This window comes from Crocuta crocuta, unplaced genomic scaffold (assembly GCF_008692635.1).
Source record: "Crocuta crocuta isolate KB4526 unplaced genomic scaffold, BGI_CrCroc_1.0 scaffold84, whole genome shotgun sequence".
NCBI lineage: Eukaryota > Metazoa > Chordata > Mammalia > Carnivora > Hyaenidae > Crocuta > Crocuta crocuta.
Genome location: NW_027530213.1, coordinates 7728802 through 7753676, shown reverse-complemented (window position 1 = coordinate 7753676; position 24875 = coordinate 7728802). Strand labels below are relative to the sequence as shown.

Here is a 24875-nt window from a genome sequence, read left to right as displayed (position 1 = left end):
AGCGAAAGTCGGACGCTTAACCGACTAAGCCACCCGAACTCTTAATGAACAGGCGCGCTGTTTCTTCCAGGCGTCGGTGACACCGCGGCTTTAAAGGCCAGGGTCACTCCTGTCATGCTGTCATGGAGTTTATATTCCAGTTTAAGTGAGGAAGAGAAAACAAAATAAACGGAAGAGGCAAACTCAGAAGCATAAAGAAAACCAAACTGGGCGATTGGCTTTTTAGGTTGGATGGCCAAGGAGTGCTTTCCGGGGAGGGTGACATTTGCACTTAGCCCTTGATAACGAGGTGTCACCAAAGCTCCAACAGTGCAAGGCTTCAACCCTCGTTGTCTCCTTGGAAGCCATTGCTAAACACGATCTGAATGTTGCGAGCACCTGCTCCTTTGTACTCCTGAAACTTCGGCTCTCGCCTTTGGAGCTTTATCCTGGGCAGAGGGGATGGTGTGTGCCTGGAAATGCCCAAAGCCAATCCAGGGCCTCGTATGAAGATTGTTAGACTGATCCTGGACAGACAGGGTATGGAGCCCAGCGAGCAGATGTGTTTCCATTTCTAGGATTGGGGCAGGGAGCACCCAGACCCTGGAACATACAGTACTGGTCAGAATGCTAAATGTCTCCCTCCTCGCAGGGAGAAGGGGACCTACTGTGTTCTCTGAGCTCCTGAGTGCTGGCCATAAGGTCATCCCTCCGTTTCTCCTCAGTCTGATTCTGTATTCGTAAGCCAACCAAGCTTAAAACTTGGTTGAAAGTGTATTGCTTTCTAGGTGGTGAGAACCATTTATGCACAGACTCCTGTATTAGAGTCTCTGGCTGTAACTTTTAATAAAGTGTGGAAAACTCATGTACTGGCCATCCCGTTGTGTTTAAATATGTAGTTTACTAATCATTTGGTAGGAATCATTTGGTAGAAAATATGTACTTTGTTCTTCACTTGGCAGGAACGAAACTCCACAGATCAAGCGCTTGCAGGATCTTGAATCTTTGTCAGCCTGATATTTGCCTTTGTAAGTCCTGCTAACTTTATTCTTTTATTAATGCTCCTTTCAGTGTCCTCTTTCAGTCTTTTTTTTTTTTTTTCATCCAGGCCACGTCTTACAAATTTGCGTGTAGCTTTTTCTCTGTGGTTTCCGTAATCCTCAATCATGCTATAAACTCTTGTCTTGCCGGCCTCAAGTGGGTTCTGAATTTGAAAACAAAAGGTGGTATCTGTGTGCTCTTGACGAGTTTGGCTACTTTTCTCTGAATATTTTAGGTACTGCTGACTTTCTAGGCTGAAGGGCATCTTGTGACCATTTGTCTCTAATGAAGCTGAAGGGCATCTTGTGACCATTTGTCTCTAATGAAGCGTTAGTGATGAATGCTGTGATCTAGATAATTAACAGGTCATTCATGATGGCTGCCGGATACCAGGCAGTGAGGGAGGAAAAGAACGAATTTTTAGTCTACTGAAAAAAACCTTTTTTTAAAGGCCCCAACATTAGAGATACATTTAAAGTTCCCACATACCCCTCTCTGATTCCATTTTCCTCTTCCCCTTCTCCAAACGTTAACTACTATCCTGAATTTATCATTCCTGTTGGCTGTTTTTATACCATCGACACATGTATGTGTCCCTAAAGAATATATTGTTTTGTATGTTTTAACTTTTCTATAAATGACGTCATACTGTATTGTTTTGTAACTCACCGTATGGCTCCGGGATGAGATTTACTAATATGTCGTTCACTTGTTTTCACTGCTGTACAGTATCCTACTGTATGAATCTGTCATTCCACTCCCCTGACGATGATTAGTGTATTTCTAATTTTTACCATCACGGACAATGCGTGTCCTGTTCCACATGCACTGAATTTCTCTACAAGTCAAATTTCTCGTGATAGAACATGTGGATTTTACTGGACGTTGATAAATTCCTCTCCAGAATTGATAGTCTCTCAACAACAGCATGTGAGCCCCCAATTCTTCCAAATGTTCACTAATCTTGACGTGCTCACTTATTTTCCTAAAATTAATAAACTGGGATTTTAAAATTTTATGTATCTATGTGTGTGCGTGTGTGTGTGTGTGTGTGTGAGTTTGGTTATCCTGTCAATCACCAGGACTGTAGTTAGTTAGTTTGTGGACTTGCAGAGGTCAGGATCATTGGCTATGCATGAAGAGGCTAAAAAGATAAGTTACACACGCGGAGAAATATTTGCAAACCATGTATCCAATAAAGGGCGAGTATACAGAATAGACAAAGAACCCTCAAAACAGAACAGTAGGGGCACCTGGATACCTTAGTCGGTTAAGTGTCTGACTCTTGATTTTGGCTCAGGTCATGATCTCACAGTTGGTGAGATGGAGCCCTGTATCAGGCTCTGTGCTAACAGCAGAGCCTGCTTGGGATTCTCTCTCTCCCTCTGTCTGCCCTTCCTCTGCATACGCTCTCTCTCTCTCTCAAATAACTAAACATTAAAATTAATAACAGTAAAAAAACAATCCATTTAGAAAATAGGCAAAAGACAGATATTTTACTAAAAAAGATATTAGATGGCAAATAAACACGTGAAGAGATGTTCACCATGACTAGCTATTAAGGAAACAAAGCCACAATGATATATCCTTTACAAAAATGGCTAAAATAAAAAGTAGTGACAACAGTAAGTGCAAGGAAGGGTGCAGAGAAGTTGATCACTCATCCATCACTGATGGGAATGTGAAATGGTCCATTCTGGAAGACAGTTTAGCAGTTGTTTAAAGATCCAAGCATCAACTACCCTGTGGTCCAGCAACTGCACTCCTGGGCATTATCCCCAAGAAATGAAAACTTATGTTCACACGAAAACCTATACGGGAATGTTCACAGCAACTTTATTAATAATAGCCCCAAACTGGGAGCAACCCAGATGTCCTTCAATGGGTGGGTGACTGGCTAAACCAGCTGTGATACATCCGTACCTTGAAATACCACTCGACGATACAAAGACATCTGCAATCTAGATGACTCTCCAGATAATTATGCAGAGTAAAAAGTCAATCCCAAAAGGTCACATACCATATGATTTCATATATATATGTACGTTAATATCCTAGTTAATGTCCTGGTTGTAGTAGTATACTATAGTTTTGTAAAATGTTACCACTGGGGGGGGGGGCTGGGTAAAGGGTACTTGGGGTCTTTATTATTTCTTACAACTGTATATGTATCTCAATCATTAAATCAAAAGCTTCTTTATTATTCTGTGTCAATGAATTCTATATATTTTCTGCATATTTTCTATATATTTTTCTAAAATTATATCGGACATTAATTCAGCGATTTAAGAATCAAAGTTACTGTTCTGAATAGCAATCCGACAGGAGTGAAAAAAGGCAATACTCAGAGGCACTACTAGGCTTGGCCTTGTACTTGGGCCTTTTTAGCCAGTCTCTGGTGTATGGCTGTCCTTGTGACTCTTTCCCTTCTACCCCAACTTGTTTCTTTTGCTGTGGGTTAGAAAATCATCATTCATGCTTCATGCATTATTTTCCAGCCAGCAAGACTCTGAATGAGGGCCTCTCTTCTTAATGAGGATTTGTAATCTTAGAATTTCCTCTTACTTTTAGATTATTATATGGAGAAGTAAAACGGATGAAGTAAGGTCTTGAATTAAAATACCTGATCTGAAGGGCACCTCAATTGGTTAAGCATCCAGCTCTTGACTTTGGCTCATGTCACGATCTTACGGTTCCTGGGTTTGAGCCCTGTGTCGAGCTCTGTGGTAACAGTGCGGAACGGGCTTGGGAATCTCTCTCTCCCTCTCTCTGACCCTTCCCCTGCTCGTGTGCTCTGCCCCGGTCTCTCGCTCTTCTCAAAATAAATAAACTTAAAAAAATACAAAAATACCCGATTTGACAGTTGGTCCCCAAAGGTCATTACCCTTGCATATGTAAAGTTCAAGGAAAATGGCTGAGAAAAATTCTTCCCTCTTGAGCAAAGTAGTCAACATGGTAAAGACGGGCATATTTATTTCATATGACAGCACATTTCACAGATATGTACAGAATGTCTGTATACCACTGACTGTAATACTGTACTTCTATAAAGTATATAGTTATAAATATTGTATGCCACATAAGCAATAAAATTCTTACATATAAACAGCAATCTACTATAGAGAACAAGGAATTCACAAAGAGATCCTTAGTGTCTAATTTCTGCTCTGCTTTTAACAGAACTGGTAAATATTTTAATAACACAGAATAATGGCTAGTTATTGGCAGCATACCTTTAGCTTTCCTAACTCTGTGCCCTTTCAGCAACTTGCCAAATATATCTTTCCTGATAAAGGCTGAGCTGCTGCATGATACGTATATTTTAGACAGTAGTTTATATTCAATAGGAAACATTGCTCACAGAACTGCAATCTGCACTAGTGGTTTATAATGAATTCTTTTTGCTAATGGAGAGCAAATACCATACACACTAACACCTAGATGTTAAAGCCACAGTTTCAACAAGTTAATTCACATTCTGAAGCACACTGCTTATAGGAATACTGCTGTTTAAAATATACTACCGCTGAAATGATTAGAACCCCCAAAAAGCACAATATAAAACTCACAAGAGTTAGTTCTGACAGCAAATCCTGGCTGTTAACAGAGAGAGGATTACTTCTATAAATATAGTATTTTGATAACATTTGACCATTTAGAAAAGTGCTTTTTTTCCTACTAGATTTGCCTTAAGTGCAATGCAGTTTGCTGTGCTTTTCCATGTTACATAATCTTAGCCATGAACTCTATTTTCTGATATTCCCCCAATGCACATCTTTAAAGGCTAAATGTGGACAATGGAATTTAGGTGGACATCTATAACTCTTCCTACAAACGGAACGTTAGTATCAGTCAGGTAAGGATGACTTTAACTTAAGCTGACAACAAAACATCGCTCACGGAGTTTTCTGTTTGGGATTATGTAATGACATCAAAATACTACACTGTGTAAAAATTCTGTGAACTTCATAAAATAAGAGCAGGATCAGTTGCGTACCGGCAGTGCAGGAGACAAAATCCACAGCTACTTTGAGGGGCAGCTTCTGAAAATGTAAAGCAGCTTCACAGATGGGTTGCGTAGCCTCTGACGGGGGACAGAGCACACACGCTGAGTAGATCCCCAATTCCAAGGATTCTGAGGACGGCTGCCTTCCCTGCTAGGAAGTTCCAGAGCAAAAGCAGCAAAGGGAAAGTGGGGGGTGGGGGAAGTAGGTAACATACACCTTAGTGCAGAGAGGGGGGAGTGCACTGCACTGTATATACTTCTCATTGAACTTGGAGGTATGTGCCTTCCTGACAGATAAGGCCATAGTGCTTTTTTGTGTGGGCCGGAGTGTCCGTCCACATGACCGTGACCACAAAATAGGCTGCTTCCGGCGGCAAGACCCTCCTCCCAGAGAAAAGCGTAAGGAGGTGCTGGAGTGCAAAGTAACAAAGATGCGAGTTATGTGTGGAATGGTAGGAAAATCTGGTTCTGTAGTGAGATTCTCGTTTGGGGAAAGAAAATTAATGAACTGTCCAAATTTTGCATATAGCCATCCTTTTGGTAATGAAATACTGAAAAAAATAACTCTGTTAGAACGTTTAGGTAAATATTGTCTGAGTTCTAAGGTTTCCAAATAGGGAAGTGTATATATATGTGTGTGTGTACACATGCTTTCTTTTTTTTTCTTTTTTTAAAGCCATGCCTTTCAAAATGGTCTCAGTCTAACTTTGATAGCTCTTTGGTAAATACCTGGAAACCCCAATTGTTCACAAGTATGAGAGGGCTGGCAGTAGTGTCAGCTACAAGTTGTTTGGGCTTTTTGAGATTCTTCAGAGAAGACGGACAAAGCATTTCTGAATAAGGACTATTGTCTAAAGTAGTTTTGAGCACTGTTTAGGGCTACTTCTCTCTCTCATTTATCCAAACAGAAACACACCAAAACTCCAGTTAATAATGAGAAGGACTTTTTCCTTATTTCCAATATACACATATGCCAACTTTGTACACATTAAATAGTGGTATTTCGTGACAACATCAGTGCACGTAACAATTCCATATTGCACATTATGAGTAACTAATGCCCGATTCTTTTGGCTCTCACCTGCCCAAACTAAAAACAACAACACTGTTTTCTATTGCATAACCTTATCTTTCTGTAAAGTCTAGTGTGGGTGACGCCTTCGATGACAAGGTTGTGAAAGGAGCTACTGAAGTGGTTGTGGCAGATGGGGGCTGAGAGACAGGAGGTGGAGGTGGCCGTCTTGATGGCATCACACAGAAAGGAACACTCGTACCTTTATTCCAGTCATCATCAAAGGTCACATTGGAGCCAGAGAGCAAACTTGGCTGATTATTCAGTAAGTCTGGACAAGCGGACTTTGACTTCCCTTTCACACCAAAGTCCTCTTCTTCCTCGAAGGTTACCCATCCTTTCGGGGTGCTGATTTTTGCCGTAGACTGGCCCTGCAGATCAAAACTGTCCTTGAAACCATCAAAGGAAGATGAAGTCTTGCTATTGTCATGACCAAGAGGCCTCAGAGAAGGGAAAGGACTGTTAGCAAGAGGCTCGTCTCTGGAGAACCATGAAGTTGCCTCCGATTCTTGAGACTCGGCTCTAAATGGGTTTCCAGGAGCTGCAGTCCTGTCGGTAAACGGATTTGTGCTGGTCAAGCTAGTAATAAATGGGTTTGGAGAATATCGCATATTCTCCTGGGATTTACTCCGGGCTGGAATTGGAGGCATGCAAGCTATAGAACTCAAAGTATTCATGTTATTTTGTGTTGCAGAAGGCAACTGAATCAACCCCATTGGGTTTGGAGCTGGAGCAGATGACGTTTGAGTGGATAACTGAGCCTTTGATACAGCAAGCAGATTGAATGACAGATCTTCAAATGGGTCACTCTTTAAGGGTGATTCCAGTCTGACAGCCGAGACTCCATTTGTTTTCACCTGAAAAAGAGAGCACTCAATAATCAGCAAAAAAAAGGTAATATATTACTTTTAACAACCCCTCTATGCTTCTTCCTGTCTCAATTATTCATTGAGGGGAGGTGGCGGCAAGGATGCAAATTTGAAACTTAAAAAACAGCTTTGTATAGTTTGTCCCCTGGTAGTTTAAGGAAGATAAGACAACTAAAACCTTATTCTATAAAATCTCCCTACTGAATAACCCCCTTTATTAAATACATTTGTTTAAACCCCAAAGAAATGAAGTAGAGTTTGTTTCATTCATGCAAGTTCTAATAGGATGTAAAATGGAGAATTGTACAGAAATTAGCAAATGACTTTTGTACATGCCCGGTTTTAGCAAATGTTAGCACGAAATTAAGAAACCCGTATTTAGAACTTGTGCTAAATCTATATATTTAACTTCCAACACCTATCATGATGATGCTGTGGTTTCACTGTTCTTTTAAATATATTTTTATTTAAAGTCAATGTTACTATGGACATTCAACGTCATGATTGGAAATTGATTTTATCAGTATATTTATATTCATAAGCTAAAGACAATGCATCTCTTCCTTTTCTACTTGGAAAAATGAATTTTCAGAGCATTTTTTGCCTTTAAGTTCTCCTCTGTAGACCAAATGCTGCTAATAACGTGACAATATTCCTTAACGGACCTTCCTCATCTTGTGAAAAAGCGTTTCAAAACAGATATGCTTATTGATAACCATATGCAATGATTGTTTAAAACCGCGGGGTGGGGGTGGAATCCTATTTTCTATCTGGTATATTAATCCTAAAACCAAGATGAGTGGTCCACCGTTCTTTCCATGTGGCAAAGTTGGCTGTGAACTGGTAGGAAGAGTGTTCTGAATTACTTTATGGGAATGAAAAGTGTGCGCTCTAGGCCTAATTCACAAGGAAGCCAGCTGGGAGAGGGCATGACTATGGGACAGAGCTAAAACCAACTTCTCTTATGGGGAAGAGAACCCTGGCCTTAGGAGCAAAATTAGCTCATCAGATACTTCATTTTAGTTAAAAAAAAAAAAAAAAACTGTACATAATTATTGACACTAAATAGATGACTTGGATATTGATGCCAAATTTAAAGATAAGAAGACAAACTTTTGGTTGAAAAGGAAAGGGGAGGGAGCATTTTGGCTCAAGACCTGCAATGTAACAAAATGGAGCACTACCCAAAATAAACTTAGATAGTTTTGAGAGCGAAATAACTACATGCTCATGAACTGTGTTGAAAAAAAGAACAGCGGTTCCCCCCAAAAAACATAATTCCATTTTATGAAACAGTAACTTGCTACTTTCACAACAGGGAAGGCTATTCATTTGCATAAGAAAATGATGAATAACTTCATTAAGTGAGCAACTTTCAAGTATCTGACTGTTTTAGTCAATTTTCCAGAATATACTTCCTAACTGAATAAAGAAGTGTATTTTTCTTCAAACAACTAAGACAATAAATTTGTATAAAAGAGTTCACACATAACAGACTCATAACTGTATTCTAAGTGTATTAAAGGTAAGTAGCTATGTTTATGGAAATCTGCCTGAGAGACAAATCTATTACAGACATTAAGAAATTAGTTAACTCTATATGAGAAATCATCTCTGCATTATTTACTAAAGCAGCAAATGGGAGTATCTAATTGGCTCTGTGACCCAATTCTCCCATGGCACATGGGGCAGTTCACAGCACAGACATTACAGCGAAGGAGAATTTTATGCTCTGCAAAGCTTAGGATAGCAGGCCCTTGGCAAATAAATGCTTTATGTTTAAATAAATTTCTTTATTTTCATATATTAAAAAATTTGTTTTCAAGCATTAATTTGATAGAAGCAGGAGCAGTCTCCCCAGATTTGAAATGAGAATGAAAGCCACACCATCATTCATTATGCTAGAATGGGTTTATAATCTTAGCAGGATTTGTGATGAATTAATATGAAAAAGGGTGAGAGGTGTTGGAAGGACATTTAAATAATCCTATTATAATATTAACTTTTATCTTTCTAAAAGTTCTCCCTTACCAAAAATAATCTTGTTACTAAAATGATTTGAAAAAAATTTCCCAAAAGAAACCTAAGAAAAGAAGTTGAATTTTGTAGTTATGTAATTCCGCCATCATTAAAACCAAGACCCAGTTTGGTCACTGTCAGACAGGCTTCTGTATACCTAAAGCTTCCCCATCTGGAAGTTACACTTTTTAGTTTTGTTAATTTCCAAAAAAAAAAAAAAAAAAAGGCAAAAAAAATGGTAAAGCTTTAATAAGAACTAAAGTGGTTCCTAAAAACTTGAAATACTAAGGAAAAAAAAAGGTTTATGGTATGATAATAGAATTTATTAATGTGGACGGGTGGTTTTAAAAATGGGTGAAACCTTAGATGTATGAAGCAGAAGATTCATACATCTAATGTGCTAAGACAGATGAAAAGCACAGATAAGATTGAGAAATAATCCGATACCTGTTACCCTGATGGTTGCTCCTGCTTTGAGAAAGGGAACACAGACATCAAAGGAAAGAGTTAGGAGGACAATCTGAGACCAAAACAGCAACCCTAACATTCAGTCTTCGAAATGCTTTTATCTCTACATTGTACACAGACCCTGATGGCGGCAACATTTGCAAATTATGGCGTGAGTTCAAGAGACAACTCCAATTTCTTCTGTAATTTTGAATTAAAAAAAGTATCGTTGAATTAGGTAATTCTGCCAGAGGTTGATGACCTTCAAAACAAAAGTAGTAATCCAAATAGGTTTTTGGAGCTCTAAGATATTCTAAGCAGTCTGTTATGGACTGAATGTTTGTGTCCCCACAAATTCACATGGTGAAGCCCTAATCCTCAATGTGACGGGTATTTGGAGGTGGGGCCTTTGGGAGGTAAGTGGGGTTGGATGAGGCCATGGGTTGGCCTCATGAGGGATTAGTGCCCTCATGGAAGGACACGTCAGAGAGTTGCTCTCCCCCCACCCCGGAAGCACTGAGGGAAGGCCATGTGAGCACGCAGTGAGAAGGCAGCTACCTGCAAGCTGGGAAAAGAACCCTCACCAGAACTCAACTGAGTTGGCCTCCTGATCTCAGACTTCGAGCCTCTGGAACTGTGAGATCACACATTTCTGTTGTGTAAGCCACCCAGTTTTTGGCATTTTGTCATGGCAGAGCCCAAGATGAGTAGGACACAGCCACAAAATCGCCCACTGGTTTCTCACCATTAGAGGAAATGTAGAAGATGGCAACACTTCACAGAAGTACGACCCCACTGAACATCAGTATGTATTGTAACAAAATGACCAGGACCCAGGCATATTATACATTACTCAAATTTTCAGAAGGAGGATACGATCATTAATTCATCCCGTAACTTATTAGTTATAAGGTACAATAATGTAAGAAATTTTGTCATTTAAAAATGAAATCATCTTTCCGTACCACAGCAGTATTTAAAAAAAACAACAGTAGGCTCAACAACAGTTTTGAGCAAATCTTCCCCAATATCTAAAGCTTACCTCATTTTAAGATACCAAAACCCATTCTGACAATCGAGGGAGACATCATTCTAAAACGTATTAGGCATTAACAGAGTTTCCTGACTACCCAAAACAAGACTCCTGGATTTAAATGAATACTTTCTCAATGATCTCAGGGTTCTGTGTATGGGCTCTGGCAGTGATAGAAGGTAGGAGGTATTAATAGATTAAGAATGCTGAGATTTCCTACTTGGTGTCTTCTCTCACTGTCAGCCATCATGGCGACAGTATGGTAGTGAGGCTGTTACTCTACTTCCTGTTGGCTTTCCTAACTTCAGGATCTTAGATGACAATCAAATGACCAAGATGCCAGAAGTCAGGCCGGTAAGTGAGGCGTTTCTACGTTTTGCACATATTATATGATCATTTGAATCGGAAGGGTCTTTTCTATATCAAACTATAGAGTAAAAAAACCATTTAAATGATAATAAAAAGCACTAGGCCATGTATGTTTTTATATTTTAAATACCTTGTATATTTTGGGCAGAATTAATAATAAAGACTTGTAAACATTATTCAGTGTTAAATTCTAAGACTACTTCATAGATCACCAAAACATCAAATATATTGTACTTTAAATTCTCATCCTATAGATGAGAATTAAATTTTTCAACCTATAGCCATTGAAAACAATTTTTAAATTTTAGATGTTTCTTATCTTTTGAACAGGCATTATTCTTATGGTTCAAAATTTAAGAGGTATAAATGGGTAAAATGCCTCTCCTTCCTTCCGGCCCTCTAGCTCTCTAGGAAGAAACTGTTAACCACTTTGTGATCCTTCCCAAAGACAGTCTGCACATAAACAAGGACCCTGCTCCCCCAAGAAAGTGTGCGTGTGTGTGTGTGTGTGTGTGTGTGTGTGTGTGTAATGTTTGGAGGAATCTGATCTCAATGACTGAGGCCAAAAAAATATTTAAAATTTAAAACAAACATCCCGGGTAGTTTCAATGAAATGAATCACACAAGACTCAAGAACATTCTCTACTAGGCCACACACAAAGCACAGGCTGTCTGCCACCAAATCACCGTACCCATCCCAACAGAAAACAGAAACCAAATGACCTAAGAAAATGATAATGTGGTAGTGAATGGAATATTCGTCCTGTAGTACTTTTGTGTTACGATTTTCTACTGAAAACCGCAATCTTACTGAACAGTTTGCTTTTCTCTGTTTTTTTCAGAGTTTTTCTCCAGTTTTTCAGTTTTCCAGTGTTCATATTGGTCTAAGAATACTTAAACCATTACAGACTTTTAGGAATTGAGGTTCCCTTTCCTATGAAATAGATGCTTACTTTCTGTCTTAAAACAGTAGTAAACGCTCTAAGGTGGCTAGTTTGAAAGTGTTTTGCCCTCCAACTACATTTAACAAAATAGGATAGTACACGTTACAAGAAAAAGAGAAGACAAATTCACGACTCACTAAAAGTGGATCCGCAGAGAGAAAAGAATAGTGGACATTTATTGTCTGAAGGATTTCTGCAATTTTTATACACTGTCAACATCCTCAATATTCTGAACTAAAAAATGTAGAATACTTTATGGTATTAAGCAGCTTAAGAAAACATTTTATCTCTTTCAATTATATATCCTGCTTTAGTTTTTATAAATGTGACCAACTGTCTAAAGAGAAAGTGCTAACTGCTAACAATATTCATTTTAAGACTTGTATTTACTGGGGCGCCTGGGTGGCTTAGTCGGTTAAGCGTCCGACTTTCGCTTAGGTCATGATCTCGCAGTTCGTGGGTTCAAGCCCCGTGTCGGGCTCTGTGCTGACTGCCAGCTCAGAGCCTGGAGCCTATTTCAGAGCCTGTGTCTCCCTCTCTCTCTGACCCTCCCCTGCTCACGCTGTCTCTCTCTCTCTCTCCTAGAAATAAATTTAAAAAAAAAAAAAAAAAAGACTTGTATTTACTTTAGCATCTGTTTTTCACCATATAGAAGCATAAGGGACTGGCAACTTCTGCCTACTAGCTGGGCATATCTAGAAAGCTGTAAAGATGGATGTAAACTAGTATTTATAAATGTGCTCAACTTATAAATGTGCTTGCCCGCAAAAAAGAGAAGACTTATTAAGCCTGACACATTCATTTGGCCTTGATAACAGTTTTAAGTTAAAACAATAGGATAAAATAAAATGTAAGGCTAGACAACAAAGAATGTTCTTACTCAACGAATTTTATTTTAACAATTTTACCAGAATGTATGTAGCAAAATGAAGTAAAATGGCATCCAAATAAAAATAAAACAACTTACCTTGCATGATCATCCCCGTATTAAAGTTACTCTGTATATATGCACCAAAGTCTTTCCAACCTGAGGTCACGCCGACGTAACAAGAACCCTTGTGATCCTACAGCTGTCCCCCACTAAGGAAATGGCACTGTCTTCTGTGTGACACCAGTGAGGGGCCCTTATTCTTTTGATGGTTGTTACTTGGTAAATAAGCCCACTGCTGCACCCCCAAAACAGAAATACCTGAAGACCCCAGTGCCAGCTGCGGCTCAGAAAAGAGCTAGTGTTGGCATCTGAGGAGCACAGGGATTATTCTCTGTGTACTGGAAGTTAACCACCCTGCCAGTGGGAAGGCCTCCCCCTCCAGAAGGTGAAAAGCAACACTAATGTATCAGTTGTGAGCAACAAGCTGTGACTGCTGTTGTTTGTACTAAGGTACTAAGTATCCAAAGTAAAGTGGGCATTTAAAAAGATGAAAAAGTCACAAATGCTTTAAATATGAGCAAGATAAAGGAGCCTGGGAACTCCTTGGAAATTCGAGCAAGAACCCAATTCCAGGCTTGCTCTCTGAGAACCCTGGGTCCAAGGGAAGCACAGGGAAGTACACGTGAAGACTGCACCAAAGGCACCTAAGGTGCAGTCCCATTCACGGGTGGGCCTCACCTGTGGCGGCGAAGGCTCCGGGGGCAAGCTGTGCGCCGACCTGCTCCGAGGGGGCGGCTGCGGCGGGGTCTCCAAGCCCGGCTGGGGGGCCGCCGACTGAGGCAGAGGTGCTGCCACGGGGACCAGGGGCTCCTGCATCTTCTGAACGGGTGGGGGCAGAGCAGGCTGCACAGGGGGCGCGGCCTGAGGCTTCAGCGGCTCGGGAAGAAGAACCGAACCTAAACAGTGAGTTTTCGGATGTCAGGCCCGGTCTGGAGAACCACTTGCTGTTCTTCCCTTGGTGAGGCCTCGGGAGGCTCCAGCCTCCCCACCTGCCCCGCTGCTCCCCCACCTGCGGCCTCCCTGCCTGTGGCCCAGAGAAGGAAGGTGAGATGTGACAGAAGGCAGAAGGAGAGGTGAAAGAGCTCAGAGCAAAACTGGCATTTCTAAACCCCGGTCTACCTTTCGGTCCTTCGGGCGGTCTGCTCTGGCTCTCAGGAGCGGGTCTCCCTGCAGATGCCCGGGCATGGCTCTGCGGGGCGCTGATCACTCCGGCCCGGGGCGGGATAGTCTGCAGACGGGAAACACAACATCTGAGACACTTGCTTATTTCCACCAGATAAGATTTTGAGAAAACACTTGCTTTTGTATCTCATCTCGTCACCTCTCGGGCATTAGCCCCCATCCCGTCATTTTAATTGCTATTTAGAGTCGTACACTTTAAAACCTTCCTTTTTCCTTTTGGACTGTTTACTAGGTGCCAGGCACACTGGCAATTAAGCACCATAGAGGCACTTCCATTGCATCTTCAAAATACCGCCCAGAGGCAGGTGTTGTTTATCATGTCTATTTTAAATGACGAAGAAGAAATGTATACAACTTTCCCGAGGCCACTAAGCTGGAAGGTAAGGCCAGGAGCGAAGCTCGGGTGTGCCGGGCAGGGGGGTGGTGGCCTGATCTTCCCCATGTGCAGCGGGGCCCTCACCGGGGACAGGCATGCTGTTTCAGCTCACAGGGAGAGGGATGCACATGCGTGCAACAACTAAGAGGCTTAAGAAAATCCACACCCTAAGGGTTTTTTTCTTTTTCAAACACAGAAGTAAAAACTCTTGAATGACTAAACCAATGTGCTAAATTAATTAAGAGCGACACTGGTGAGGAGCGCCTGGGTGGCTCGGTCAGTTAAGTGCCTGACTCTGGGTCAGGTCATGATGTCCTGGTTGACGAGTCCAAGCCCCACGACAGGCTCTGTGCTGACGGCTCAGAGCCTGGAGACTGTTTTGGATTCTGTGTCTCCCTCTTTCTCTGCCCCTCCCCTGCTCACACTCTGTCTCTCTCTCTAAAAAATAAATAAACATTAAACATTAAAACAATTTTTAAAATAAACATTAAAAAAATTTAAAAAGAGAGAGACTCTGGTGAAACGTATGTTGTCTATCTTCATAAGTTTGCTGGAGCCTCTAAGTCCCCCATATTTCTTATTTTAGGCAAAAGTTATTATTGCAATCACAAAATCCTGTGACTTACCTTCCCTAGTCTTATGGCATTATCTAAAGTGCTTGTGGGAAGTGTGCTGGTAAAGCCAGTGAATAGCAACTTTCCCTTTTCTGAGAAAAGGAGAATGGGTTATAGATATCTGTAGGGGTGTGTATGTGTGTATTTACCTATAGGTATATTCCACAGACACTTTAATTTGGAGTGTACTATTACACACAGTAAAGAACTTCTAGGGTGGATGTTAACTGGACAGTTACTACAGAAAAGACAAGGGATTCCTACCTCGGAAATTTTATGACAATTCCTTCCTAGGAACCAGGAGCGGTTTCATTAGAAGTGACCCCTACATTTCCCCTGGGGGTCCAGCCCCAGAGCCCATTCTCCAGCTCCAGGGCCTCCCCCACAGCGGTCCCAGGAGCCACTAGATGAGGCACTGACTGTGGTTTCCATTTCCGTTTACTACTTACTTGTGAGACCTCAGCGAAAGTCTTCACTAGGGTAAATGTTAGGATAGTGACGGGTCTACGAGAGCACATGATGAACACGGAAAAGCACAGATCTAAGGAAGGGGAAAACCCTGCAACGCCATCTGCTCTCCTACTTTACTCCCTTCAGAGCCGGTTTTAGTATATAGACTCTTACTATGAATTTTTTCTCCTGCAATCTAGTTTTAAAATCTTTCTTATTGAAGGATGACTTTATATCCGCATTAATTACTCAGAGAATACCTTAAAACGCTGCCCAAATTCATCGCCGTCTAATAAATGTTAAGATTCTAAGTTATTTAGTGGCCACCATTACTTACAGGCGTCACTCTTATTCAAATGATAAAGTGTATTGCGTTATTTTTGACGAGTGTGCTACAACGTTACAGCTGAAAGGCTCTCTGGAGGTCACGAGTGCGACTCCCTCATTTTGGAGTTGGGGAAACCTGGCCTTGACCGGCCACATGATTTTCCAAGGTAACACGTCTGACTAACAGCAAACCGGGACCTAGAACCTGAACCTCTAGGCTCCCAGGCTAGGTGCTGCCTACCGGTCTGGCTGCACTGTATCCAGCAGGTCCTGGGCCCGGAAGTCCTGCCTGAGGTATAGGCTGAGTGCGTCCTGAAAACAAAGACATCCCACCATAGGTATTTAGGTTCTTTTAAAGAAAGAAAGACACAAGAAACCATGTACTTAAATCCCAAGCGTCTAAATGGTCCAGTTTTAAGATTACGTAGCTAAATTCAAGTGTTTTTACCTATATTATCTCTCCGTGTCGTTCCAGGGCTTTTGGGTGCTTTGAAGCAGGAAGGGAAAGAAATGAGTCATAAGTAAACAGTCAAGCAACACTGCGTAACATCAGTTGGCTGTTCTGTTTCGTTACCAGCACAAATGGGGGCGTGAGATGGAAACCAAAGGTACGCTGCTTTGGATAATGATGAAGGCTATTATCACTCCTGAAGGGAATGTCCCCACAAGAGAGAAAAATTAAAATACTTCTAGGGAAGTATTGTGGGAGAGACAGCTTAGCCCTCGGTCTGATACCTCACTCACAGGGTTACTTCCTAAGGTGACTTTCCTAGCAGAGTTCTCTCCTGTGAACCTTGAACACATAAGGTCGGCCTCCGTGAATGGTCACAAGATGTGACCTCACTGCTTCTCAGAGTTTGGCAGACAGAGCTCCTGGGCAAACAGCACTTTCCGAGTTACCCCAGGGGCTCCTAACAACACTGTTTTAGAACTTCATGCTGTAGATACCACTGTGGATAAAGACATCTTACAATGAGATCTTTTCGACTTCCACAACAAAAATCCCACGATTAAGGTAGAAGGTAAGCATATCTTACAACTAAGTATTTGCTGTATGGAAGACAGTGTTAATATGTGGCTCAAACTCACTAGAAAGGTAGAGGAGAATGAAATGATATTAATTTTAGGGGCCAAAAGGAGTGGGGGGTGGGTGCCAACAAGGGTGACATCTCAAATCTATTCTTTTTTAAAGGAAATTCAAGTGCAATTGCTGTCTTCTAGTCTTAGGTCTTTTAAGCAACTTTAGTTCAGCGTCATTATGCATAAAAGAATTTATGTTATTTGAAATTACCCACAAAAATACTTAGTCTTGGACTGGAATCAGCAGGATTTAATTACAATTATTAGTTTTTCAAACTTCAGAGTTGGTGTAGTACATTTCTGACTTACTCTGAAAAGAATTTTGAAAGGCATTCTTCTTAAAATACCATTGTGCAGTATTTTCACATCCTAACGAGGTATGAAAATATACACAAAACAGAGGGCAAAACAACACTAAGAGTTGTAGGGAGATTAAATGGGTCACCTGTTAGAAACTATCCACAACACAGAATGAGAAGAGAAAAAGTACAAGGTTACACGGTGTACAGGAGGGGGGGTGGGGAGGTTTACACGCAGACCGAGGGCAGATTTAGTGTGCCTTTACACACTGGGGGGCTGACACTTAGAAGTGAGATGAGAGGTCCATTTCTATGGTGCAGAAGTCGTGTTACCTTCCATCTCTCGCCTAGCTGCCCCAGGGCTGGGAGGGGCTCCGACACCTTTTTAGAGAAAGAACAGAAGCTGTGTATTTGTGCAGGGCCCAAGGCACAGATCGAAAGGCAGGCACACGAAACAATTTCTTCCTTCCACTGACTTTTGCCAAAAAGGTTCTTTTACTGCTTTACATTGCTTCAAAGATATCACTACAAACCCAAGTGACTTTGGGTGCCTTGCCCAAAACCCCAGGCCCCGTTTTCCTCAAACGGGATACAAAGGGGATGACAGTTTTCTTTTTACAGCTGAGATTACTAGGGAATTTTAAAATATCTTCATGAAAGCCTTTAGGATTTCTTGTTACAGTCACAGTTAAATCAAGAATAAAAAGCTCTAATATTTGACAGTCAAAAAGGAAAAAATTATCAGCTTCAATTTCATTTTAAATTTCTATGAGACTATATTACATATTAGTTTCTTAGAAGTTAGTTTTTGATGCATTATTTTAAGAAAACTCTAAAAGTACTATAGTGATTTTCTCTAAGTTACCGCCTTATAGGGTTAAAAAAAATAAGCTGCAAACATTGCCTATGAAAGAATTGTGAAAAGAAGCAGTTTTTAAAAATTAAATCCGATTTCTAAGTTTGATATAACTTTTTCACAAATTCATTTAAAAATTTATTTTCAGCAAGTTGTTTTCCTAATTACAGGAAGAGGATAAACAGAACTTATCCTAAAAATATAAATAAAGGCGGGAGTTTAAAATGGGGAACATTAAGGTTTTTTGCAAGCTGACGGAGAAATGGTCCCCTGGAGGTATTCTGCGGAAATAACTGAGCTCTACTTTTCTTACAAAGTCCCTAAACCTGCGCACGAGCAAAGACAGCCTGTGATAACATGCGACTTGGCATTCGGCGGCCAGAACAGAAACAGAGCAACCACACATGTCTAGTGAGCCTTCAAAATATTCACAGGAGATTTGTAAAGGCTCTTCTTCAGAATTATGATAACCTGGCCCATCCTCTCTTGAGAGGCAGATTCAACGAACTTGTCAAATGCATACCTCTGACGGAGTTTTGTGAGAAATTTTCATGTAAGCCAAATAAAGTACACTTTTTAAAAGAGTGACCCATCTGTTAATAAAAATTTCCTTTTAGGAAAAAATCACTCTTGTATTAAAAAAGAAGTGAAGCTTAAGTTTTATGACAAGCTATGATATAGTCATGAAAAATGAAAGATATGTTTCGGGTAATTATCACTTTAAGTTGCATTCCTGGACATTTTGCTGATCACTAGATTTGCTGAGCTTCTAGAGAAGGAATGTACTAGAGCACGATCAATCAAATACTTGGAAAATGTTCTATATTTACTATACCTGAATTCCTTTGGAAATTAATGTGATTCGGGGGAATTAAATCTTTGGCACCAAACTAACTATATTTGTTAAGCAAAAACTATATTGGTCCTTGATAGGGTAATTCAACTACATCTACCTGGAAAATGCTGTATTCCCTAATAAAACTAAACTCTTTTACTTAACAGGAATAGAGGGAAAGTTCGGAGCCATTTTTAACTTGGGAGTATACATATCATTCACTTTGACTTTTATGAAACAAATCTGAATTTTTTTTTTTAGTTACAGGGATCAAATTCCAAAACATGAATGAAGCAAGATGCGTATATTAGGACAAAGATAAACGGTTACCTCCAATTTCCTTTCTAGCAGGTGCAGGACTCCTAGCCCCTTAGAGTTCGTAAGAAAATATGCAGCAGAAAGGAAATGACATTAAATAAAAAACTGAAATGTCGAAGATTTATTACAGTATTCACGGTTGTTAATATCATGTAGGAACTACACCTTAGTATCTTGGTACTATAAAAAAGCTATTATTTAATACAAATACTTCTAACAATTTAAGTAGCAACACTGAACTTACTTAAAAAGAGTATTTAAGCAAATCTATAAAACTTGATGGTAAATAAGTACATGTATGTTCTTAGTTCTAATGATATATCTTACAGAAGTTAATACAACCGCATCAAATCAGCAAAAACAAAACAAACATCTCGTGCACCCCTGTAAGAAGGCAGCTAGAAGCCTTTTACAGAAATCTAGTTGGGAACCACTCCTTTTACCTGTTCCGAGGTGCCTACCTTGCTCCTTAGAGAAAGGCTGAGGCAGTAGCAGCAATGAGAGAAAAGTAATAAAATCTAGAAGCTAGAGCTTTGAAAACATGCAAAACACCGGAGAAGAGAATGGAGGACGCTGTGAAGTCTAGCAGAGATGGAAAACACAAGGTTTCTTACCTGAAGGTGGGGGTGGTCTCTGGGGGGGGGCCGGGCGCGCAGGAGGGGCCACTGGGCGGGGAGGAGGAGGCCGCTTGGGCTCCAAGGTCTGAGAGTCTTTCTGCGGCAGCTGTGTTGCTGGTAGAGCGTCAACAGGAGAACCTAAAAAAGCACAGCGGGTGAGATCAGTGGATGTGAGTGCGAAGGTACGGTACTTCCCAGTACGCAGGATAAATTCTCGATTTTGCTCATTTTTGATACGAATAACGGAAGCGGTTGTGCGTTAAATTCCGCCTGGGTGCCGTGGAGGCAGTGGACGCAATGGTGCCAGGTCCGTGTGGACGCCTCGCCCAGGCCCTAGGCGCTGGGGACTGCTTTCCCGAGTGGCCCCGTCAGGGCGGTACACGGTGTTGGCTGAACGAAGTCATTGGCAATCCAGGAAGGAAACAGGAATCTCTTCTCTGTACCTGAGCTTATCCTGAGTCTAACGAATGAAGCCAGGCCTCTAAGAGCAGAATGGCAGAACTGGAGAAATTCATGAAATGGAGGGCATCTTCTGGAGATGTTGGTTAGCGTGGAACAGTGATTTAATCATGTGACGTAACAATTTCCAGAGACAGATATTCCAACTCTGGGGAATAATGACTACAAATTTGAATTAAAAAACAAAACAAAACTGTTTTTGTCTCTTCTTACTTCAGACTACAATATAGGTTATATACAGAAATATACATAAGCCCAGATAGTTATGAATTCTTACTATAGTGATAGAAATACATCCGTTTTAAGACACGGGTAAACCTAAGCACATAGAAAAAAGTGCAAGAAGAATTCTCATCGAGTGAAGTGACGGGGAGCTTCCTCTCCACTTAGGGCTTGCCACCTACAAAGTTCCCTCTTCCTGTACGTAGAAAACACGGTACAGATCTGAAGGCAACAGAGATCTGACCATCTGAAATCAAATGTATCAGCTAGGGAAGGGCGTACGCAACGCTGAATAAAATACGCACCTTGTGAAGCTGGGTGCCCAGGAGTTCTTGACGGCGCCCGACTCGGTCTTATGGGAAGGGCAGGCACAGGACCGTCTGGTACCGTCGGCGACTGGCAGGGACTGGTCCGGGGTGAAGAGCCGGGGGACGTGCCGAGGCCGGAGCCGGAGGACGGCTGCAGGTGCTGGGGAAGAATTTCCTCAACTTCAGCACTGTAGTCATCCACGTCGCCTAAGGACACAAGGTTATCAAAATGGCACCGCTTCAACTTTCCCAGAGACTGCGCCAATCCAGGTTTTGAGGGGTTCAGTACACAGCATAAACGTGTCCACGTTATGGCACTGCAGACATGCATACGTATGTAGACACATGCAAAAACTGTGTATGTACAGAACTGGAATTAGTACCAGCGCCCTCAGAGAAAAGGTAATTAAAGACAGCCTGTTACCTCAGAGCACCGGCATGCCAGCGGTGACCAACAGCTAGAGCTGGGTGACCACGGCTTCCAGGAGCCACTGCCCGGCCATCTCAGCGCTGCTGATCTAGCGTTCACTGCTCTCCTTCCAAACCTTCCTAAGTGCTCCGTGGAACCGCTCCCTTCCCTGGCCCTCAGCTCGGCCCCAACCCTTACAGCAGCCGCACACCCTTCCCCAAAAGTCTCTACCCCACTCCCCCTGAGCTCCCCCCAACTCCCTTTCCTCAAGGCTAGAAAGTAGAGCCAGGGTGCCCCCTTGCAACCTCGTTCCAATCTCAGAGCATTAACCTTCCAGTCCTGAACAGACGGGTCTCCGTCTCTGAGGCTATGCCAGCCGGAGTCCACGGAACACCCTCTACACTCCCCCTGCGGTCATGATCCCCAACCTCCATCCTCCCGGTCACTTGAAACCATTCCCCCAGGATTCTAAGCAGAGAGCAGGACGGCAGTTGGGTCCTGCCATCTTCCTGGGTGACATCGAAGTCCGAGACGGTAACGCATCGACAGCCCGAGTGCCCGGTCTTGTCCTTCCCCTCTTCCACTCACACACCCGCAGCCCTCACAGCCGCACTCCTGCTGAAACACCACTCCCTGCACTTCATCCTGACCCCTGGCTCCCGGCCTCCCGGCCCTCGCCCTCGGTTACCCTTTCCTCTCCTGGCTTCATCAGGATCCGGGCCCCTGTCCCCTGTCCGATTCTGCTCTGGGGAAGCTGACTTCACATTCTATGGCACGTCACTCTCCTGTCCCCCCCGCCCCCCCGCACTGCCATTTTGTCCCACCTGTCTCTTCCAGCACTGCTACTGAGGGGATCACATGGTGCTGACGCTCGCAGTGCCATTAAATTTGCAGTCTTCAGCCTCCTCTGGGATCCCAAAGCCGCCTGGCAAGCCACAGTTTTGTGACTGGCTCTCCCCCGACTCTGTCTCGGAAGCTTTATCTCGTAACTTCTCAGCTCTTCCTGAAACAGCGGGTTGCCCTAGGCCCGCAGATGGCCTACACTTGTAACACTTGATAGAGGAAAGGGAAGCCCTAAGATGGGCCCCGGCTCCTTGGACAACCTGCTGCCAGGCTGGAGTCCAATCCCGCGGCTGCACTTAGGTCTCTGTGGATGAAACAGCGGGGGTCCTGCCCATCCCCCGTTTCCTCAGTGACCTGCGCTCTCGTGCCTCCTCCCCTGCTGGTCCCCAACATTGTCCGCCCTTCCCATCAGCAGGAAGCATTCTCAAGCCTCCCTCATTTCAAACAGCACTCCCTGGACCCCCAATCTCCCTGGAGCAACTGCCCTTTTCTCTCCGCCACCCCCCATCTCCGCTCCTTCGTCGTCTGCCCACACCTCTATTTACCACCATCTGGCTTCATCGCTGCGCTGAAAGTACTCTCACGAGTGTCCCCAACAGCCTCTTTCACTGTTATTAAATCCAAAGGGCAAGTAGTGGCCCCCATTCCTCCTCATCTCTCTGTGACACAGGACTCTGCTGACTATGCCTCCTTTGTTATCACTTGCCTTGATTTTTAGCCCAATCTTTTGGGTCTTTGACATTTCTTAGTTGTTTCTTCTCATTTTCCTTTTAAGAGCAGCCGCCTTCTGCCTGTCCTTAAAATCTGTGTTTCTCTGCTCGTTCCCAGGACCAGTTTTCTCCCATCTCTATGTAGCCCTTCTGGCCAAGCTAATGACTAGCCATGGCTGTCACTGCTATTACAGCAACCCCGTGAGCGCAGAGCTCTCTGCGGAGCACCTGGCCCACGTACCCACAGCCTACATGTGGGCCCAGCAGGCTCCAAAGGCACCTCAGAGTGACATGATCGAAACCACATCCGTCTCCCAGCCCCCACTGCCTCCCCTCCTGCTTCCTTTTCTCCCCATTTAGTTCCTCATGAGCAGATTTATGGAAGAACTTTGAGGCTTTCCCCTCTTCGGTCTTGCGCATTCCTTCTTCCTAGGTTTCCCTCTCTACCTTCTCTCATCTAATTCTCACCCAGCCTTTAGATTCTCAACCTCAATTTCCATTCCTCTGGGAAACCGTTCCCAACTTCCCAAGTCTGGGATAGGCAACTGTCCCGTGAGTCGCTGGCCACATTGCTGTCACGGGATTCTCAGTGCCTGCTCACTTGTAACACCACTAAGCTAAGAGTTCTGAAAGGGCGAGGCTGACATCTGTTGAATTTCCAGCACCTGGTATGCAGTTGGCACATAAAAGGTATGACATAAATGTATGGATGAAGTCACAAATGAATAGAGAAAAGTGAAAACTGGCGCCGTTTCCTAAGGTGGTCAACCCTTAAATGTGTTATCTAGATGTACAGGGTCTCACAGGACGATAGGTTGTCACTTTATAAACCAAGGCATGCATCTTACTGGAAAATAATACAGCATACAGTGTTAGAAAGCACCTGCATTTCTTAATCACATTTAAGGAAACCACTACCCAGGTGGTTTACTGAACAGTACATTTGAGATGGCTACATTCACATGGGTCGGTTCAAATGCATGTGCTCCTAGCCACCTTGACAATCTTTCTAAAATTGCTTTGAAATATATCTTCTTCTGTAGTAATTGTTTTGAACTCATTTCTCTTGTTAGAACACTCACTTTGACCTTCTACTTTTCTACCTTAACTGCAATTAGTAGGACCAAACCACACACCAGAAATACCAATTTGTGCTCTTATCAGACAAGGTCATGAACTAACACTTGTAAAGATCTTATCCTTTAAATGTCGGGAGGGCAAACACGTTTGCAGTTTGAAGTCCAGGTACAGGCAAAATAAACACAATACACTGCAAAACAAAATCTAATTAAGGCTGCTCTGTGTGTTGCAAGAAGAAAGAGATGGATATGTCTGGAGACGAAGACTTCACTGCTGGGAGGGACACTTATCTAGAGGAGAAATAATTGTGTTCAATAAACGAACCTTCCATATCGAAGTCTGCTGCGACCTCCGCATCTTCACCGAGCAGGGTAGAGCTTGTCGATGATGGCAACGGAACGTTAATTTTCTCTAAACTCATTTCTTCTTCCAAATTTTTGATCCAATCTGGACTTTTTAAAGTAATAGTTATAGTCCGACCCAGTAACTAGTTGATAAAAAGAGATGGAAAAGAAACATTCACCGGCATGAAAATTATCTGGGAAAAAAGTGACTGCTCTCGTTATACTAAGCAACAGGACAGGCTTACTTCAGCTAGACCCCATTCGACATACACTGTCTCACATATACTAAATTTTTAACTAGTGTAAACATGCACAATTTTTCCTTTACAAGCCTGTGTTGCTGTATCTAAGGTCTTCTGTTCTAGAATGCACAGAGACTCGGGTTTCCTTTGCTGGAGTCAGTATCTTTCCCTGGCCAGATGTAAACCAACTGACAACATCACCACATAGTTTTATATGTTCTTTATTTTGATTCACATATTCAGTTCCTACGTGAAACAATTACAGAAGAGACAGACCGGCACTCTGCCTTTCTTACAAACGTGAGCGGCTTTTAGACCAAAGTATAATCTAAAACAGTCAAATACAGTATGATTAAGTCACACTGTCCTGCTGATGTGTTCAAAAAATAGTTTCAAAAAACTTGCAGACAATCACAAATCCCCTTGGTCAGGGGTGCCTGGGTACCTCATTCGATTGGGTGACTGACTCTTGATTGTGGCTCAGGTCATGGTCTTACAGTTCATGAGTTTGAGCCCTGCATCGGGCTCTGCGCTGATAGGGCAGACCCTGCTTGGGATTCTCTCCCTCCATCTCTCTGATCCTCCCCTTCTCAC

General features: G+C 42.4%; 1 protein-coding gene across 7 annotated transcripts in view; it reads right to left on the bottom strand.

Annotated features, from left to right (window-relative positions):
* Window positions 1–3975: 3975 nt before the first annotated feature.
* The window catches only part of SYNJ1 (synaptojanin 1), an 86401-nt gene continuing 65501 nt past the window's right edge, over window positions 3976–24875 (bottom strand). For 2 of the 7 annotated variants that reach the window (XM_077765514.1, XM_077765515.1), the window contains 7 exons: window positions 24020–24182; window positions 20651–20860; window positions 19662–19802; window positions 15901–15971; window positions 13830–13938; window positions 13389–13606; window positions 3976–6955 (listed from right to left, as the gene is read on the bottom strand). In XM_077765514.1, the coding sequence (XP_077621640.1) occupies window positions 6152–6955; window positions 13389–13606; window positions 13830–13938; window positions 15901–15971; window positions 19662–19802; window positions 20651–20860; window positions 24020–24182 (1716 nt within the window). In that variant the 3' untranslated portion in view covers window positions 3976–6151. Of the gene's footprint in view, window positions 6956–9433; window positions 9458–13388; window positions 13607–13829; window positions 13939–15900; window positions 15972–16107; window positions 16147–17371; window positions 17420–19059; window positions 19099–19661; window positions 19803–20650; window positions 20861–24019; window positions 24183–24875 lie in introns of all 7 variants that reach the window. The other 5 variants (XM_077765511.1, XM_077765516.1, XM_077765512.1 and 2 more) reach the window with 5 other exon arrangements.